The sequence below is a fragment of the Mercenaria mercenaria genome, chromosome 5 (genome assembly GCF_021730395.1).
Source record: "Mercenaria mercenaria strain notata chromosome 5, MADL_Memer_1, whole genome shotgun sequence".
Lineage (NCBI taxonomy): Eukaryota > Metazoa > Mollusca > Bivalvia > Venerida > Veneridae > Mercenaria > Mercenaria mercenaria.
Window position 1 is genome coordinate 53,824,915 of NC_069365.1, and position 20,504 is coordinate 53,845,418.

General features: G+C 33.7%; 1 protein-coding gene across 3 annotated transcripts; it reads right to left on the reverse strand.

Moving 5' to 3' along the window:
- Window positions 1–5,586: 5,586 nt before the first annotated feature.
- LOC123557238 (uncharacterized) lies at window positions 5,587–20,154 on the reverse strand. Of its 3 annotated transcripts, XM_053543587.1 has the most exons (10): window positions 20,040–20,154; window positions 19,585–19,751; window positions 19,170–19,313; window positions 18,580–18,726; window positions 16,865–17,026; window positions 16,430–16,539; window positions 15,491–15,692; window positions 8,877–8,996; window positions 8,306–8,416; window positions 5,587–7,173 (listed from the first exon to the last, which is right to left on the reverse strand). In XM_053543587.1, exons 2-10 carry the CDS (start codon window positions 19,744–19,746, stop codon window positions 6,886–6,888), a joined length of 1,446 nt encoding a protein of 481 aa, XP_053399562.1. In that variant the 5' UTR covers window positions 19,747–19,751; window positions 20,040–20,154; the 3' UTR covers window positions 5,587–6,885. The 3 variants fall into 3 exon arrangements, with proteins under 3 accessions (XP_053399562.1, XP_053399563.1, XP_053399561.1); XM_053543588.1 differs by lacking the exon at window positions 19,585–19,751; XM_053543586.1 differs by having other exon boundaries at window positions 19,585–20,118.
- Window positions 20,155–20,504: the final 350 nt, after the last annotated feature.

Genomic DNA, 20,504 nt, shown 5'->3' on the forward strand with positions numbered 1-20,504 from the left:
GCAGAAAACTAAACGTAAAATTTTATTTTGCATATAATTAAGTACACTAATATAAATGGTGTTCACTCGATTTCTAAAATCACATCTTTCACGTTTGTGTATCAAAAATGGGGCCTGTAGTAAAATGGATAAAACCATATTTTCGCGTGACTGGATATACCTTTGAATTTCGACATGTAATTAACAATATTTTGATCTATTTAAAAGAAAGCTTTTCTTGAAGTATATTCAGTAAGTTAAAAAGTGAAAGTAAGTTAAGATATTAGCAAATTAGCAAATAGCGGGTTAGATCTTTTGTCCAGCACATTCGCGCATTGAGAGGAAAAAAAATGAGGGAATGCAGATCCTTCTGGCTGGTCTCGAAACCAACAAGGCTACAGGTCCAGACAACATCCCAACAAAGTTCCTGAAGGACCACTCAGAGGAGCTGGCCCCATCATTAGCCCTCATCTTCTCAGCATCTGTACGAAAGGGTGAAGAACCAACAAATTCGAGAAATGCCAACGTCACGCCTATCTTCAAAAAGGGAGACCACAATGACCCGCCAGCTACAGGCCCATTTCCCTCACCTCTGTCTACAGCAAGCTCATTGAACACGTTCTGCACAGCCATATCATGGCCCACCTCGACAAGCACCGGATACTTTCCGATCAGCAGCATGGGTTCCGGAAGAGGAGGTCCACGGAGAGCCTGCTAATCCTCACACTGCATGACCTTGCCACCTTGCCAGCGGCCTCGACGAGGGGGAGCAGATAGATGCCATTTTTTTTTACTTTAGCAAGCCTTCGATAAGGTCCCCCACGAACGACTAGCCCGTAAACTATATTACTATGGTATCAGGGGCAACTTACTGCAATGGATCCGGAGCTTCATGGCATACAGATGTCAACAACTACTAGTTGAGGGCAACTCATCCGACCCATCTCCAGTGATTTCATGTGTCCCCCAAGGATCAGTCATAGGGCCCCTCCTCTTCCTGCTCTATATCAACGACCACCCACTCCAAGCTACTTCCACATCACGCCTGTTCGCTGATGACAGATTCTGGTATAGGAAGATTCGTACCTCAGATGAAGCCAAAGCCTTACAATAAGACCTAGACAGATTCCAGCAATGGGAACGAGACTGGCTTATGTCCTTCAGTCGTCGTGCGCATTACCAGGAAGAGGAACCTAATCAAGACCACCTACCGCATCCATGGCTTTGAATTGCAGACGGTGAAGGGCGGCAAGTACCTGGGAGTCGACATTGACGAAAAGCTGTCCATGTTACATAATGGAAATACTGTTGAAAAAACGGTTATAAACCCAAAACAAGAAAAGAAGAACAACAACAACAAAAAAAAAAGAACAAAAAACCCCCCACACAAATATGAAAATGCTACACATCTACAGTTTAAAAGTATGAATATACTTAAAATAAAATACTTTCAAAAGAATATAGAAATGTCTAGAGCTACGGATCTTTACCGCTAGAATTTGATACATATGTCTAAACTGTACTATAGAGGCTATATATAGGAGTACGGATCACCTGTAATCAGATATTGTGTACCGTCCTTAAATCTTTAATTTCGTTGCAAATGAAATATCAAATAAGATTCAGACAATATTCACATTAAACATTTTAGAAATAAAAATAGTTTACTGTTACAATCTTTACTCCAATCATCAGAAACCGAACGAGTATAAACCCTTTTGTACTTGTCAATACTTGTCAGAATTACATCAGTGTAATTATGTTTTCCACCGGTTTAATGACCATACAAAGTCTCCAGAGCAGTTACGAGATGAAAGTTTTAAAAATCTTCTTCTCGTGCCGATTAATTGTTTATTAACCAAATTTAACTGTTGACAGGAGATTAAATAAGCATGTCTAACCTTGAAATTTAGAACTGTGCGTTAAAAAGGCAAAATAAATGAGTCGATAATTTAAAAAGGCAAACTTAACAAGAGGAAAATGTGCAAACGACATCCATTTGTATTGTATTTACCCAAATACCTGCAAATCATATATTCATAGGTATTTATGAAAAGAAATCCTTTGTATGTGAATCACGTTCAGTTTGTGAAATTTTCTGAGATAGATACTTGCCAAGTTCATCAATGTAAATGAAGCGTCCATATATGGCCCAGGGGACATGTGTGGAAGAGCCGATAATTAATTAAAGCGATGTAACAATAATGCCGATCTTTATCTTTAGCGGCTTAAATTATTTGTATACGGCAATGAAAAGTCAACAATTTCGTCGGAATGAATGGACCGTTTACATTGAAGTTTTATGTTAAGGTTTTAAAATTAAACCGTAATACCTGCCGGAACAAGGTTTGTACGTCTAGACCATCCTCTGTAGTCTTGTCTAGAGGTAAGGATCCGTACTTAATTTTCACAATATATCTCTGAATATTTCAAATTTTGCATACGCAATGATTCCCCACCAACTGTAACACTAATAAGTCCAGAAGTGATTCATAATACAGCTTCGCTTTGGCTAAGTCTCAGCCAATTGTGTATTTGCCAACAAATCAAAAGTTTTCACAAACACATTTCTGGAATGACTGAAGAATTCAGATGTTTGGAAATAAAAATCTAATCTGAAGTTTAAACTTTACAAACGAATAAATAGATACTTTCAAGTTTTATTAAATCTCTGTCGTTTTAAGGTAATGGTAGTAATGGTCAAGGTAGTGTGGTAAAAGAGTGGTCAGTTTACTGACTGGATCCTTCATATTCGTCAAAATCGCGCTTTGGTTTGGTACCAAGCTTTTGTATGCATCCGACCAGTTAATTTATAAGTACTTTCTGTTCCTCCGGGATCACGGTGTCCATTCAATATTTTGGAACGATAGAATTCAGCTTGAGGCCTTAAAAGGTCTTCGTTTACATGGACTCAGTGTTAACAGGCTCAATCAAACCGGGCCTGCATCATTTTCGTTTATGTCGTGTTGGGCGACTTGTGGTTTTCCACTGTTTTTATTTTGTTATATTTTCTAGTCCTTTGGGATCAAAGAATCCACTCAATATTTGTGTTTTAAGCCGGCGGTAGGGGCGTGAGGGGCGACGATGAACTTTCATCACCTATCATGAACAGACTCAGCTACTAATTTGCTTAGTTTCATTCTATGCTTCCGAAGGATCTTCTAATAATTTATTCACTATAAAAAAAAAACAAAAAAATACTTTAAGTGCTGTTTGGCGGACGCAAACTATCACGCACCCCCCCCCCCCCCCCCCTCCCCTCCCCGTCCTTGGACATAATGTTGCGTTTTCGGATAAGAGTCCTTTCAATATCTGTGTAATAAAAGTTCGCTTAAGTCTGTGTTAGCGGCCATGAATGGTGATGCACTTTTCATTGTCTCTCAAGAACAGACTCGATCAAACCGAGTCTGCTATCGTTTTGCTTGTTTGCATTCTATGAATCCAAAAATCTTACAGATATTATTACCATTCCCCATTATTTTCATTGTATTATTTTTTTTATCTTGATGACTCATCGTTTACTGAAAAAGCCTGTCTTAGTTTTGAGACATCATGTATGTCAATAAGTTATTTGTAGACTATGGTTTTCTAGAAGGTTCTATAAACAGTGTTTACACTATTTTAAAGTCTGGGTTATTTGGATTTAAAATTCCAGAACCTTCTTTCTATTCTTGGTGATACATGAAAGTTCTGGAACCTTTCCTAATGCTTTAAATAGGAAGCTGTCTGAGGACAGGGCAGAACCTACAGTAATATCTTATTGAAAAACTTTCTTGTATTTCTTAATAACAAAATATTACCAGTTTGGACATTTAAAATTTGAAGGATTTACATTAACATTGTGGATTTAGAAATTTATCTTTCTTGAAGAGATGATTTATATTCTTTGGATATACTAAATTTGGCAATATATACAAGAAATAAATAAGTTCTCTGTTACATGTCCAAAAAGCCCATTTGTGGTATGACATCTTCGTTGTCAGTACACAGGGGAATTTAAAGTTCACGTTAGGTGTTCAGTATAGTCCTTTATGTTAAGTTTTCACGTAAAATCTTTATACATTTCAGACGTTTTATAGTTCATGTGCAAAATTACTATTTTTAGCTTAAGACGACAAGTCTTTCTAAAAGGTTACCTTTTTCAATTATTAAGTTTGTTTTCATAACATATGTATCGGAAGCTCAAATTCTATTTTGCAGAATACATAAAATTTCTTTCTCAAACAATAGTTTATCAAGCAGTTTGAAATAATTGCATATCAAACTCACATATGTATGTAGTAAAAGAAAAAATAAATTATTAGTCTGTATTTTTACACTGAAATAAGGCTGTATCTTTTAAGTGTTACATTTGTCACAATCATTTGTAACAGATATTATTACCATTCCCCATTATTTTCATTGTATTTTTTTTTATCTTGATGACTCATTGTTTACTGAAAAAGCCTGTCCTAGTTTTGAGACATCATGTATGTCAATATGTTATTTATAAACTATCGTTTTCTAGAAGGTTCTGTAAACAATGTTTACACTATTTCAAAGACTGGGTTATTTGGATTTAAAATTCCAGAACCTTCTTGCTATTCTTAGGATACATGAGAGTTCTGGAACCTTCCACAATGCTTTAAATAGGGAGCTGTCTGAGGACAGGGCAGAACCTACAGTAACATCTTATTAAAAAACCTTCCTGTATTTCTTAATAACAAACTATATCTAGTTTGGACATTTAAAATTTGAAGGATTAACATAAACCGCAGATTTAGAAATTTATCGTTGAAGAGAGAATTTATAGTCTTTGGATATACTAAATTTAGCAATATATACAAAAAATAGATAAGTTCTTTGTTACATGTCCAAAAGGTCCATTTGTGGTATAATATCTTCGTTGTCCGTACACAGGAGAGTTCACGTTAGGTGTTCAGTATCTTCCTTTAAGTTAAGTTTTCACGCATGTTTTTATAGTTCATATACAAAATTATTATGTTTAGCTTAAGACGACAAGTCTTTCTAAAGGTTACCATCTTTTTTTCCAAATATTAAGTTTGTTTTCATAACATATGCATCAGAGGCTCAAATTCTGTTTTGCAGAATCAATAAAATTTCTATCTCAAACAATAGTATATCAAGCAGTTTGAAAGCGTTGCATATCAAACTCATATAGGTATGAAGTAAAAGGAACAATAAATTATTAGTCTGCATGTTTTTCATTGAAATACGGCTGTTTCTTTTAAGTACTACATTTGTCACAATTATTTGAAACTGGTAATACCGTAAGACACATGTTAGAAATACAACTATCTTAAATGTATTCTTAAGAAAGATCTTTGATGTCTTCTGCGACATATATGTCACTAAATAAAGGTCAAGGAGAGCGGTGGTCTAGTGGATAATGTGTCGGCGGCTAAATCCAGGGGTCGTGGGTTCGAGCCCCACAGGGGTCACGACTATGACTTCTCATATGACATCAGTACTTGTTTTTCAAGGAAGCGGACTCGAGAGTGGTTCCAATAAGCTTGAAGCTTTCATCACAATCGAGCTAGAACAAATTAGTATAAACTAAATAAAGGTTTGATGGAAGGCAAAATGAATTTTCCATAAACAACAATATAATTTTTGATAATTGTAATTATATATATGCATTCTTAATATAGGTAAGCAAGCACTTTAAATGTTTGGGATCCGATGTAAAGTGAAGTGATGCTCACGAAGTTTAGAGGACTTTTATAGTATCATCATACAAACAAAAGTCTAATGAAAGCTATTAAAGAAAATTATGTTCTTTCAATGATCAAACATTTACGCATGAATTTGCACAGACCTATTATTATTAATCTCATTTTTTACATGGAGAAGCTAAAAGAAAGAGAATAAAGTTAAAAGAATGAATTCGCTATGGAGAAGCTAAAATAAAGAGCATAAAATTAAAAGAATAAATTCGAATTTCTCTTCCAAGTAAAATACTAAAATGTGTTTAATGGTCATTTTATTGTCATTAGATGATGCAGATTTAATCAACATGTTCTTAAATATGTAGTTTCCGGTAGCACTGTGAAGGTGTTTCCATCCAGATGTACACAACATGTTCTGGAAGATGTGGTTTCCGGCAACACTGTGAAGGTATATCCATCTAGATGTACACAACATGTTCTGGAAGATGTAGTTTCCGGCAACACTGTGAAGGTATATCCATCCAGATGTACACAACATGTTCTAGAGGATGTAGTTTCCGGCAACACTGTGAAGGAATATCCGTCCAGATGACACATGCTCTTGAAGATGTAGTCTCCGACAACACTGTGGAGGTATATCCTACAGGTGTACACAACATGTTCGTGAAGATGTAGTTTCCGGCAACACTGTGAAGGTATATCCGTGCAGATGTACACATATTCTGGAAGATGTGGTTTCCGGCAACACTGTGAAGGTATATCCGTCCAGATGACACATGCTCTTGAAGATGTAGTCTCCGACAACACTGTGGAGGTATATCCTACAGATGTACACAACATGTTCGTGAAGATGTAGTTTCCGGCAACACTGTGAAGGAATATCCGTCCAGATGACACATGCTCTTGAAGATGTAGTCTCCAACAACACTGTGGAGGTATATCCTACAGATGTACACAACATGTTCGTGAAGATGTAGTTTTCGGCAACACTGTGAAGGTATATCCGTGCAGATGTACACATATTCTGGAAGATGTGGTTTCCGGCAACACTGTGAAGGTATATCCGCCGAAACGAATATAGTCATGTCATGAGGATTTAGAAAAAATAATGACCGATTCTACGCATCTTTATCTCTCAAGTGTCTCTTAGAAACTTATAAAAGCTTTATCTGTAAAGAGTACTGTATCCAAAAAGCCACATTATTTACAATATACACAAGGTCGTACATTCAGATTCTTATTTCCCTTGCACAACACCTTTCGACATTAAAGGTCCATCTCGATGAAGAACAACTGCTGGCCAGACACATTGAGCGACCGTGTTCCCACGTATAGTGTACGGTGTGTACATATTTTTGTCGAACTTATCACCCTCTTTGCTCCAAGTAAATTCCATTGGCGGATCTTGTATTTTCATCATCCAGACTAGCTCAAGCGTTCTGTCCAGGAAGTCGTTTAGACCTTTCAAAACCGGGATCTTTCTATTGTTCCACATTAATTTGGACATGCACACGTCATTAAAGATCTGTAAAATGATAAACATGTGATAAGAATTATACCATTCAGACAAACGTTGGCAAGAATTAGAGCTGGCTTAAATCAGGATAAAAAGAACTTCGCGGATAGTTCTCTTGTGTAAGTAGTAAATGTATGCGACTTGGACTAATTCTGTATCATTCTGTGACTGCCTCAACCATAACTGTAAAATATATTAAAATTAAACGTACTGGCTGAAAGTTGTATTTGCATCTTTCAAAAGTGTTTCTTCTAATTTCTCTCAAATTAGTTTAACTACGGATAAACAAATATTTATACCAGGAAGCTTAAAACATTTACACGAAAATTAATGATCTTGAAATCATTATGTCCTAACTTAATGTATTGCAAGAAGTCTTTCTGACGTAACATCAATCAACATTCACCCAACATTGATAGGTAGTCAATGCCCTTTTTGTTTTATACATCAAAGTTCCCATCTCGAAAATAACAAAGATGAGCCTGGAAAACTGAAAGAACGGTAACCAGTAACGCATCAAAGCAAAATAACAGCAGTTTCGGGTTGACCGAGTCTGTTCATGAAGGTAATGTGCAACACCCTCAGCCCCCCTAACACCAGCTTAAGCAAGGTTCTATAATAATAAAATTGAATGTTCTCTTTGATGATAAAGGATCAGAAAATATAACAAAACTGAGGCCAAGTACTGGGAGCCTTTTTACGCCATCACACGGCCATTAAAGCAGACTCGGTTTACCGAGTCTGTTCTAGAAAATGCAGCTGTTTTACTTACAAGTCCTTATATTACATGATATATTACTGCTCCAGCTGTATCGACGAACTCTCACTACCAGATAATGAAAATATGTAAACCGCAATGAAACTTTTCCCAGTCAGTGACGTTGTTCAATAATGCCTACATTTCTTTTTCCAAGATACGTTAGTTATTTTACACTTCTGTATCTTAATTAGGTTCCATGTTAGAAAAATCTAAATTTAAAAGAATTTATTATTGATATGAGACAGTATCCTATATGCTCTGTGAAGTCAATTAAATTATTACACATTTTCAATCCAAACAGAAAATTTAGTCCATGACAAAATCAGACCATCTTTCAGACGGATCTATAGCACTATGCTTCAGAATAACAACATAGTATACCTGCACCAGTCTGGTCTTGGATAGAATACCAAGCGACTTTCTGAAATCTTTGAGCAATTTATCTGTAAATTCTTCTTGTGCCTTGCTCATTACAACACTGCTATCACATTTCTGAAACAGAATTACCTTTTGATCACACATACTGTCTTTCTGGGGATAGTAAGACACATCATGATTTATTGAATTATTGTAAAAATGCATTTCAAATGTTCATTTAGCCACCTATTTCAATTTTTATCTTCAAATAATTCACTTTTCTCTGGTTTGACAACATACGAAGTTCCATCATTGCACAAAAAAAAATTCTTCATTTTGAACCTATTATCCTCCAATGTTCACTTTGTAATGTAATATTTTAGTATTAACACAAAGGTGATCACAGAGACACGTTATTTCATAAAAAAAATGATAAAAATATGGAAAATTTCACAGTAATACCAGTTTTCATTTTTTCTTATATATATTTTGTATAGAAAGAAGAGCTAATTTTATCAATTACTGCATATGTTGTTATTGTATCGTCAGTCAGGAAAATAAACCAATGAAAAATTCGTAATGGAAATGTACAAACCAATGGTTGTTTCTCTTTTCCATCGTGTTGATAATGAGGTTCTAGAATTACAAGTTTTGCATAGTGCTTCAGTCTACCAAATTGTTGTCTACCGGCCCTATCACAAAAATGATCAACATCCTGTAGAGATATATTGTTTTTACTTTACTTTCTGATTATATCAAGGGGGGTATTCGATCTACTCCTTACCACCGAAACAAAATGGCGGCCAAAACTGAAAATGTGAGTTTTTCTTACTTTTTATCTTTTTCAAAGATTTCTAGACAATGACACATGGCTATCAACCTGCTCCACTGTTTTCTCTATCTATCGGTACCTTTAACTTTAGAAACAGTGCTGTAATTTGTCTGGAATGCTGGTCATGGGATTTGAATCGATAGAAAATCCTCCTGAAAACACGGGATAAGGAATAGTGCGATTAGCAAAAATGTTCTTTTTTCCTAATATTCAAATAGTTGTGAGCTATTTGTCGGATAAGAAGTAAAATTTCAATATATATTTCTATCATGATTTGTCTGGAGCCGATTAAAAGTCGTAATTTTAAATTACACAGTTTTTTGTCTGATGGTAAGGAACAGTGTACGAAAATAAGAGGATAAGGTGCAGTTCACTTCTTCAAGCGACTTTTTTCTTCGCTCTTTTCAGAGACAATCAAGTAAAATTCTGTTACAATAATATTTTGGTGATCATTTATAACTATCTCTTGCTCAATGTAGGAAGATTTAAAAGGTATCCGCCTGTCTGTCAGACACGTGATGTACTGAAAGCCTAAAGTTTAGCAAGTACTTAATATAGTATCCCTCGCCAACATTTAAGTATCTATAAATTTAAATTTGGTATAGCGCCGGATATAGTCGTTAATAACAAGCAATTGCCTTACAAAAATGTTGAAATATTTTTGTCTTAAAAAGTTAAACCAACTTAAAATACAATATGTTCTACTAAAGATAGTGAAAAATCAGCAACACCACTTAACTTGTTTAGGCGTTATGCATTGTTGAAATATACCGCTCTTCTTTGTAATTTTGCTTTAAGATACATACGTTAAAATGCGACATTTAGGCGCACTAATTCACGATTTTATGGATACATACAGACAAGAAATTATTCGTGATTGAAGCTTTAACTATGTATACGACTTTTCATAATTATGGTTAACTCTTACATTATAAGTTAACGTTGGCTTAGAGTTATTAAGGGAAATATACCTCGCAAGTAGAGTAGTTTTTTTCGCGCCAGAACAGTGCATGCATTTTCAGTAAATCTATTTTGAAACAGAGGTCCATCTTAATTTAAATGGCATAAGAAATGGCAAAATGATACATGATCGATACAAGCGTTACCAGTCTTATTAAAAAAAGATAAACAAGAAAGTGTCACTCAGTTTTAATTGACAGTGTCATCAGTTTGTATCATCTACGTCATAAGATGCAGATTTCACACATGTGAAGTCGCACATTTGACCTTGAAAACGTGTTTTCTTTTTCTGAAAATGTTCAACGGGCTCCGCTGGTAATGTTCGGTTTATATAGGAAGCTAATTTAATATTCCTTAAAGTAAAAACTATTTGTGATTATATTAAGTAACCATAAATACAGTACAAGCTATTGATACATACGTTACGTATGGTAACGTATGTATCCTTATATACTTGATATCTTACTGACAAACCATTTTATACAACATGAGGCTTCTTTTATTTTTTGAAGTCAAGGTTCCAAGATAAAACGCTCGGGCGTTTTAATTTGCTGAAAAGTTTTTATCACTATTTTTGTTCAAAACGTCATGCAAATTCTATTTTTAAAATCTGATAATATATGCTTTGATATCAATTTCTTGTTAAAAAGGTTTTGTTTACAGAACTGGTCGTATGTCATGGCATTTTTATCGTAAAGATAGATGTTTGACATTTTTTTTGAATACAAAATGAATCAGTGGAAACGGCATACCCGTGGTGCCCATAGCACAGTGATCGGAAACGTATGTATCAATAAATAGATTACATAGGTTATTATAGATTACATAGGTTATTGGTGTATGTGTGCGTGTATTGGTAATAATAACTCACTGTTGACTTGGGGTTACTGTTAAGGTAAAATTCCTACAGTAAAAGGGCATACAATTTTGTTCCAACCGTGATATGGCTTGAAATATTTTTTACAAGATTGTAAATATATTTGAAAAAGTCTTTACAGTAAAGACAGACTTAACAGAACTGTTAATTCTGAATGATTTTATATGTAGAATTGTCGGTTGTGTTGATGCTTGGTTCATGAATGTGGTTGTACTCAAATAAAATGATCTTTTCTTCATTCTTTGGAAAAGTTCTGACATGGTGACTTTTGATTACATTTAATTTTTAATATTTGAATATGCAGTTATTCTTCTTATATACAGTTTAATGTTGTGTGATTCATGGATTCAATGACAAAAGCACTTGTTATAAGGGCTGACACCTTACCAATATACAATAGAACGAGATTATCAGCGCCGCCTTTGAAATTACGAATAATTAATTTGACAATCGTAAGAAATAATTAATCTGAATAATCAAGTATTTGTGCTTTTGATTTACAATGGTCGGCTTCAGTTTGGTGGCAATCTTGAACACGAATTTTGGTGCCCGAAAATGAATTGATTCGTTATTTTTAATTTGGGATACATACGTTACCATAAGCATATTTCTGATCAGATGGTTACAAAGATTGTACAGTCATATTGTACATAAGATTATGCTGATTATATGTCAACGGTTTTACTACAAAGGAATAACCACAATATTTGTTGTTTAAAAGTATTATTGTAAAGTTGCATGTTTTATTTTTTGACAAGTTTAATACATTTTATAATTGATTGACATAAATGTTTACAAGAAAAGCTTGATAATCAAATAAACTTAAATTCGTGGTATAAGATGCATAATGTTGGTAAATAACAATCATATTTGCCACATATTAAAGACGCTCGCTACAGTTTCGGATTTTTTCCTCAATAATAGATTTTGATGAAATGTTTTGTATTAAAAGATCATGTTATGATATATTGAAAAATGAAATAAAAATACTAGGTCACGAGCTTTGTTTCAATTTAATTTGCCCCTAGATATGCTGCTATTTTAAACATTTTTCAAAATTTCTGTAATCCTAAAATATATTTCAGTAAAGTACAATGATCAGCATAAATTTCATTATCTAAGCATTTTTATAATGGAAAACAATATATCTATTTGAAACATGCTCAGAGAAATCAAAAGAACATGATTTTGTAAAGGAAGGAATACTTGTTAAGCAGACCCAAGGACTATTTTTGCATATTTTTGTCAGTTTTTAAGTTGGTACTTCTGCTATTTTATCTAGTTTCACTAATAGAATTTAATCAAACTCTGCACATACCTTTGGTTATGTCTACCTAATCTAAAACAAAAGAAAAATTGATAGGTCACCATATTATTCGCTTAAATCAAATTACAACGAGGTGGGTGTGGCGGGCATTTATACAACGCAGGTTGGCACGAAATACTCTTTCAGTGTTTGAGCAAATGACTTAGAAATGTATATAAAAAATTATCAAACGGCAGGTTTCTTAATAATCGGATTTTAAGGTGTTTCTGAAGCATTTTGATGGCACAGAACGATGACAGTTTCCCCCGGTTTTTTTTTTAACAAAACCTATAGTTTACGAATGTACGGTACGGGTACGGTATGGGATTAGAAACAGCTGTGACTCAATGCAGAGTTGGAGCTTTGGTATAAATAACAGACCCCAGTATATGTCGGATTGAAACAATTTGAACTAAAAGTACTTTAAATGTATATATTTTGTAACCATGGTGATACTTACCCTAATCTTTAGTCAGTATATTATACATTTTGTACATCAAATGCATGCGAACATACAATAATTTGCGAATTTTTGCCATACGCAACATTAGATAATCACTTCCGGGCATGCGCAGAAGACCGCACCAACACTGTAGTGAGTTACATCGAAACCAAATTGGCACGGTGTTGGGGTAAATATCGACCCGTCCGGAAAAACTGTAGCGAGTGCCTTTAAGCCTTACTTGAATGTATTTTTTTTTCTCATACCCATGTAATTCAGTGTAATGATACGTTACTTTGGTAGTGCAGCTTAAGATACAAGCAGGACACAAAAAATATTCAATTGCTCTTCCAAATGTATACGTTAATGGCATCATAAGAGTATATATATGATTTTATGAGCTAATTATGTTTGCGATTTGCCTTTTGTCAATGTTTTTAAATATGTATTGTAACTGTTAAATGTTCGTTCAATAATCTGCTAGCGAAACTTCCGAGGTATATTTACCTTAATAACTTTAAGCCAACGTTATAATGTAAGAGTTAACCATAATTATGAAAAGTCGTATACATAGTTAAAGCTTCAATCACGAATAATTTCTTGTCTGTATGTATCCATGAAATCGTGAATTAGTGCGCCTAAATGTCGCATAACGTATGTATCTTAAAGCAAAATTACAAAGAAGAGCGGTATATTTCAACAATGCATAACGCCTAACAAGTTAAGTGGTGTTGCTGATTTTTCACTATCTTTAGTAGAACACATTGTATTTTAAGTAGGTTTAACTTTTTAAGACAAAAATATTTCAACATTTTTGTAAGGCAATTGCTTGTTATTAACGACTTTGGGCGCTTATACCAAATTTAAATTTATAGATACTTAAATGTTGGCGAGGGATACTATATTAAGTACTTGCTAAACTTTAGGCTTTCAGTACATCACGTGTCTGATACACAGGCGGATACCTTTTAAATCTTCCTAAATTGAACAAGAGATAGTTATAAATGATCACCAAAATATTATTGTAACAGAATTTTACTTGATTGACTGTGAAAAGAGCGAAGAAAAAAGTCGCTTGAAGAAGTGAACTGCACCTTATCCTCTTATTTTCGTACACTGTTCCTTACCATCAGACAAAAAACTGTGTAATTTAAAATTACGACTTTTAATCGGCTCTAAACTAACCATGATGGAAATATATGAAATTTCACTTCTTATCAGAAAAAATAGCTCACAACTATTTGAATAATTAGGGGAAAAAAGACCATTTTTGCTAATCGCACTATTCCTTATCCAGTGTTTTCAGGAGGATTTTCTATCGATTCAAATCCCATGACCAGCATTCCAGACAAATTACAGCACTGTTTCCAAAGTTAAAGGTACCGATAGATAGAAAAAACAGTGGAGAAGGTTGATAGCCATGTGTCATGGTCTAGAAATCTTTGAAAAAGATAAAAAGTAAGAAAAACTCACATTTTCAGTTTTGGCCGCCATTTTGTTTCGGTGGTAAGGAGTAGATCGAATACCCCCCTTGTATATATTATATATTATATCCTTCTCATTGCCTTTCCATCAGTATGTAAAGGCATTTGATTAGTTTATACTAAAGTTAATATTATATTTTTTGAATTATATAACAAGAACTAATGCCATGCTTATTTGTTGTTTTATTAAAACATAATTTTTAATTATTAAAACATAAATAGATATGAAACGAGTGTTCATGTATTTCCAGTACTGAATTTGATGATCGAGTTGAAGAAAATGGTATGATAGCATCATATCGTTTTATTCAACTCATTCTATAATTCTGTACTGAAAATTCACTAGCTAATTTAATATTCTATTTATCACATACACAATAGTATAGGAAGAAAAAGTCCACTCTAATTTTCACTCCGATACTAAATACAAGAAAGATGTATTTACGTCACATTTTATGATACATCATACCGATGACAATGTAATTCGGACGTCGGTTCGGTTTTTTTTTTTAACTTACTCTACAAATATTGGTTATTATTGGTGTTTATTGATCCTACCTGTTAGTATCTACGCTCTGATAGCTTGTGATGTTTAGAGATACGATATACTTTATGAACTGTTAGTGTCTCATTAACGGTGTACGAAGACAATTTCAGTTGCTAGGCTCCGTACATTCAGTCAGGCTGTTATATTTCGATCTTCTCAGATCGTTCAGCACGACTTTTATGTCGTGTTATTGGTATTGTTTAGTTTATCAGCTTGAACATTTCGGCCTGGGTGGTTCAATTACTCCTGCTTTCATAGCTTTGGGTATTGTATAATCACCCAATGGATATGGTGCCTGCTTTTTAATTTTGTCTGTTGGCAGTTCCTGTGATATGCAGGCTCCATAACCTCAGATCCCCTTTCTAAATTCCAGTTTGTTTAGTTCTGCCCATTGTTTTCTCGTTTAGGGCAAACCCATTATTTTAACTGGGGACCATACGCCGCTTTTCATGGAATTACACACTAGTGTATCATTGAAGGTTCCATGTGCACCGCCGTATGAATACATCTGCGGATGTTTCTAAATTGATTTTTGTACTTGTAGCATGTGTAAATGTTGAGTTCTGCTCAACCCGGGGCTAGAGGGCGTGGACAGTAGCATGCATTTCCACTACCGTCCATGAACAGGCTCAATCAAACCGAGCCTGCAACATTTTCGTTTTTGTCGTGTTGAGCGACCTTTGGAGTTTCCTCTTTTTCTATTTCATTAGCATATTATATGTGATAATACGTATTTATTTCTTAACAATCCATTTTTATACCTTGATGATATTTGCTAATATATTAATAACATCCTCCTCTCTGTTTGTAAAATGCTTTTCAAGTTCTTCAAACGCATGTGTCCACTCGTCATCATACAATTGTCGGAATCGCTCTGCTAAATTTGTCGGTCTATACGGATCACTCAGATCAGCAATTCCAGGATTTCCATCAGTAAGTTTATGACCAGCCATGACACTCAGCCTTGGACATATAATGCACAATGTTAAAAAGTCTACAGTTTGTCTTTGTTAAATTTGACAACGGGCATAATTTTGACTTGAGCTACTTTAACAGCAAAACTCAGATGAGTTAGCATGTGCATTTTAATGAAGTAAATTTATCTTCATGTCTACCATGATTTGTTAAATGTATAGAAAATAAAGTACAGTAGACTTTCAGGATAAAATGATCAAAGCCATCAACAGAAAAATATTGTATTCTTCAGTCAATCACAGTACAAAATATATAAAAGTGTTTACACAGAAAAGAAGTCGATAACTACATTTACTGAACTATCGGGGGTGGGGGGGGGGGGGGGGGGGGTGGATGCGGCTATAAGATTTTGGTTTGTAAGCGCTGAATTGCCAGAGGAATATGGGGGTGGGCATGCTCCTCTCGGAATTCTTTTGGAAAGTATATTTCAAATGGTGCTATCTGACCTGACATAGTTTGAGCATAAATGTTTGACACAATGTCATCTTTTAAAATTTGAAAATTTCAAAGCAGCGATTCTGCTAAAGTGATAATATTTTTAATTTGTATGTCGTCCAGTCTCTCACTTCAGTAAGTTTAAATACTACCGATATAAAGGCTTGACTAAAATAACAGATGTCTCAATTTCAGGCTATGAAAAATGGATTTTAGGGCGTGGGTGTTGCCCGGCCGAGCCCCCTTTGTCCCGCCCTTTGTCTTATTCTATCTTACAAAGTTCTACTAACCTGTTTCTTAATTCGTTTATCTGATCAAGTAACCTATCCTTTTCTTCGTTCAGTTGTATATTGTGTTGCCGTAATTTTTCCATCGCTTTCGAATGTCCTTGTTCTTGCCCCTTGTTTTGGAATGTCAAAAAGTCAGTTGCGTTGTACACAGTTAAACATATTGTTGAATAAATATCATAATCATTTGCTTGCGTAGTTTGTTTCGATATTCCTTGAAGGGTAAATTCATTAATATTGTTTGGAGTCTTATTAGTTTTAAGGTCACAGTATTCGCCATTACATTAACTATTAAATTTAGAGTATGTGATCATGTGCAATCGTCTCTTTTATCAAACGTAGACATTGATCATGTTTTATTTTACTTGCTTGAATATCTATCATGTAACATCTGCAACATTGTTCACGACATATTTATAGAACAATAATCTGACTTACCACTATTTTCTCTTTCTCTCGATGTTTCATGTCAAAGTTCGCTTTCCTTTCAAGTTTCTCTTTGTTCTTGTACTGCTCTAGTTCTTGTTTTGCTGTATTGTAATTCGCCCTTTGCTTTTCCAGTTCGTGTCGGAGACGTTCATAATCTTCTTTAAGTTTGGACTACATAAGACAATACACTATTATCTCTGTTTTACGTACGTGATCTAAATATCTCATGACAACTTCAGGTTTTCGAAATTGAATCGTAGCAAAAAATTATCCAACCATACTCATATTCATTAACACTAGATTTTGTTTTGCTGTATTGCAATTCTTTCTTTGCTTCTCCAGTTCGTGCTTGAGACTTTCATTATTTTCTTTAAGTTTGGTCTACATAAGACATTCAAAACTGGAAGTACGCTTAAATATGAAAGTATTTTAATATAATTTTCTTTAATACTTTGGTTTATAATCTTCAATTACAACAATATTTCTACAAATTCGCCATGCTGTGCATACGTATATCAATCTATATCAATGGTTTTTAGACAATACAGAAAATCACTGAAAATAACAATTTCATAAGTATTTGCTTCCAGTAAATATCTCTTAATCAGAAAAGAAAATGTTCTTACGAATAAGCGAAACGTATCAAGTAAAATAAAGTGAGCTATATAGTTGATGCAGATGTCGAGTGTTTCTTATTTTAGTATCAATTCACATCTGAAGGCAGATGTAATTTGTTCACATGCTGCAATTTTAAATTTCACGAAACGTTTGAGCATGAACATAAACGACAAGGCTAGATCAACTTTGATAGTTTGAAATAATCAGTAAACTGATCCATTTTATAACGACTTGATTATTCTCAAAGTAATTTCCAAGGAGTGGTGTTTTGAAATTGTTGCTATGGTGTCGGAATGTGAATTACTTCTTTGACCAACAAATACATGTCTTACTTTCATTGTTCAAATATCATTATGTAAATAGAGCATGTTTTTACACACATAAAATGTTTGATATTGGAAACTAAAATCTTTTGACAAAGTTTATTTAGATTGCGCTTTTTCTTGACACTTGATTTCAAAATCCATTAAATACCAAAGCTCTATTCAGTAACGTTATATATATATATATATATTCAAAGGCCTTTATTTTGATAGATATTGCTGAATAAGCAACCTTATCAAATCTTCAAAGATTAGGAAGAAGAGTTTATTTGATTGAGACAATGTAATTTAATAGTATTCGTCAAAACATATATATGGTATCAAGTCCATAATTTCACATATTTCTATGTTTTCTGTAGAAAAGTATAGGCCTACCTGCTCAAATACTTAAAAGATATCTAATGCCCATCTTTCAATAAAATATGTTATCTACAGATATTTACTTCAAATGTAGAAAATCCTTATCAATGTATTTAAATAATTAACTGTGTATGTAGATCTACATTCAAAATTAAATGTCAAGCACTTACAATGGATTGTTTAAAAAACTTTTCATTTTTCAGTGATAGTACATATTTATACCGTGCCTAGCTATATATGTTTTGTGTATTAGTATTACTATTAACTTACTGCATAAAACTATAAATAAAACACACATTAACTCTGTTAATTTTATGTTTACATAAACTGTAAGTAGTAAATGTTCATATTTTCAAATACGGAATTTGGGTCTTGTATATCTTTTAGAATCACAACATATGAAGTAAAGAATGATTTTCTTACCACACTTTTTTCAAGGTCGGTTTTTGCTTGTCTTTCAGACTTCTCTGTTTCCTTGTATTGCGCAACTTCTTGTTTTGTTGTACTGTGAACAGTCCTAAGCGATTCCAGCTCTTGCTTGAAGTTTTCACATTCTTCTCTTAGTTTGCTCTACATTCATACATAAGACATTAAAATGGAATGAATTCTTAATTTAGCAAAGATTAAAGACGTTTATTATAAGATTTCTTTTATGTTTTATTGTTATTTTAACTTCAATAACAACGCGTACAGTAGTGTGATAGGCCTCTACGGCGATAAAGAGTTCATATATTCGTTTTCTTTAAATAAATATATGATTCCTATATCATTTTCTAGGATGGGAGGGTATCTAACAAATAAAACTAATTAAAATAATATAATAGCGTTGTCTATTTCTATTTTGGTGTTACCTAACTTGAAAGAGCTATACATATTGATTAATTTTTCATTTATATCTCTTTGGACGCATAAGTAAATCATTTAAACCTCCTACATTAATCAATTTAACTTTCAAGTATTTAACATGAACGTCAGCAAACACGGAAGCAAATTTAATAAATCTGAATAATCACGTTATCCTGGTATCCGTCATTTGTTTTAACTGCATCTTGTTTTGCTTTCTGTGTGTGGTAGTCGAGCTCTTTCGCCAATACACTGTGGTCTGCGCGTAGCTGTTCTAACTCACGCTGAAGACTCTCGTTGCCTGGTTTTGTGTTCTTACAAGAATAATCAGAGACGATGAAAATAGCTCTATTTCTGCTGACATGTATAGGCATTTTTATGATATGATAAGTAAACTTTTGCATCATTATAATACTGTCAAAACTGTTTGACTGTAAACTCCTCATGGTGGTTAGAGATCGTTACTTTTGACTATCGATATTATGAAACGCTCCTTGCTAAAGACTGGACATGACTTTTAAAACAAACTCAATAATACCTACACTGAAAAAAAAACAACTGAATCTTGTGTTTTAAACAACTTACGCCCATCTCGCAGATATCCTTATACATGTTTAACTCTAACACTATCGACTTTAGGTAGGTAATGGCCTCGTTTACTTTCGTCTTCATATCTGGATTTTCTTTGCTTAGTTGTAGAAGAAAATCGGCTACCGTATCGTGTTGTTTCTTAGTGGATTCAGACATTTTATCTTTACAATTTGAAGAAATATTCAAGTATATTATTGCAAGGAATGTCTGTTTTATAATTCAAATGAAATTCAACACTTTAGTACAATATCGATTAAGAATAAACGATGCGTGTTTTTGTACTTTTCAAGTTATTGAGCGAGACTCAAGGTTCACCTATATGACTCATTGACAACAATAAACAAATACCTGCGCGTTCACATTATGTGTTCATGTTCTTCGTTCGTTTAATGTATCATGATATATACAATGAGTATGTTATAATAAAACTAAGTTCCAAACACGTTTACCTGAAATGCTGAAATATAAACGTTATATTTTACTTTATAAATTAACATCCATTTACTCATATCAAAACATGCTCCCATTGAAGAAAATTATTGGAAAAAAAAACTAATTTACTTCCTTTTTCATTTTAACATGATACAGTAATGATATGCATGTGATAAGGTGGCTGATATTTGGTTTTACGAAAATTAAAACTATTTATTACTTTATTCATCACAATTAATAGTAGATTAATGCTCGATAATGAATACTTGGTAATTTTCCCTGATATTTTTTATGTTTTATTCGGGGCGGTATGGGAGCGTAAAGAGGAACCCTTTGTAACAAGCACATTCTCCTTCAAAACTGAAACTTAATGTTTTACAGTGTATTCTGGACGTCTAGCCTCGTCCTCTAAAAACGCTCATACCTCGAAAACAATGTTGCAATTAATAAATAGTCTGAACGGGAGGTAAATACACTCTCAA

Coding starts and splice junctions, on each gene's coding strand:
- LOC123557238 (XM_053543587.1), bottom strand. CDS start 19,746: ATGTCTGAATCCACTAAGAAACAACACGATACGGTAGCCGATTTTCTT. Junction 17,027..18,579: donor CCGACCTTGAAAAAAGTGTG/GTAAGAAAATCA, acceptor TGTCTTATGTAG/TCCAAACTTAAAGAAGATTA. Junction 16,540..16,864: donor GAGAGAAAGAGAAAATAGTG/GTAAGTCAGATT, acceptor TTCCAAAACAAG/GGGCAAGAACAAGGACATTC.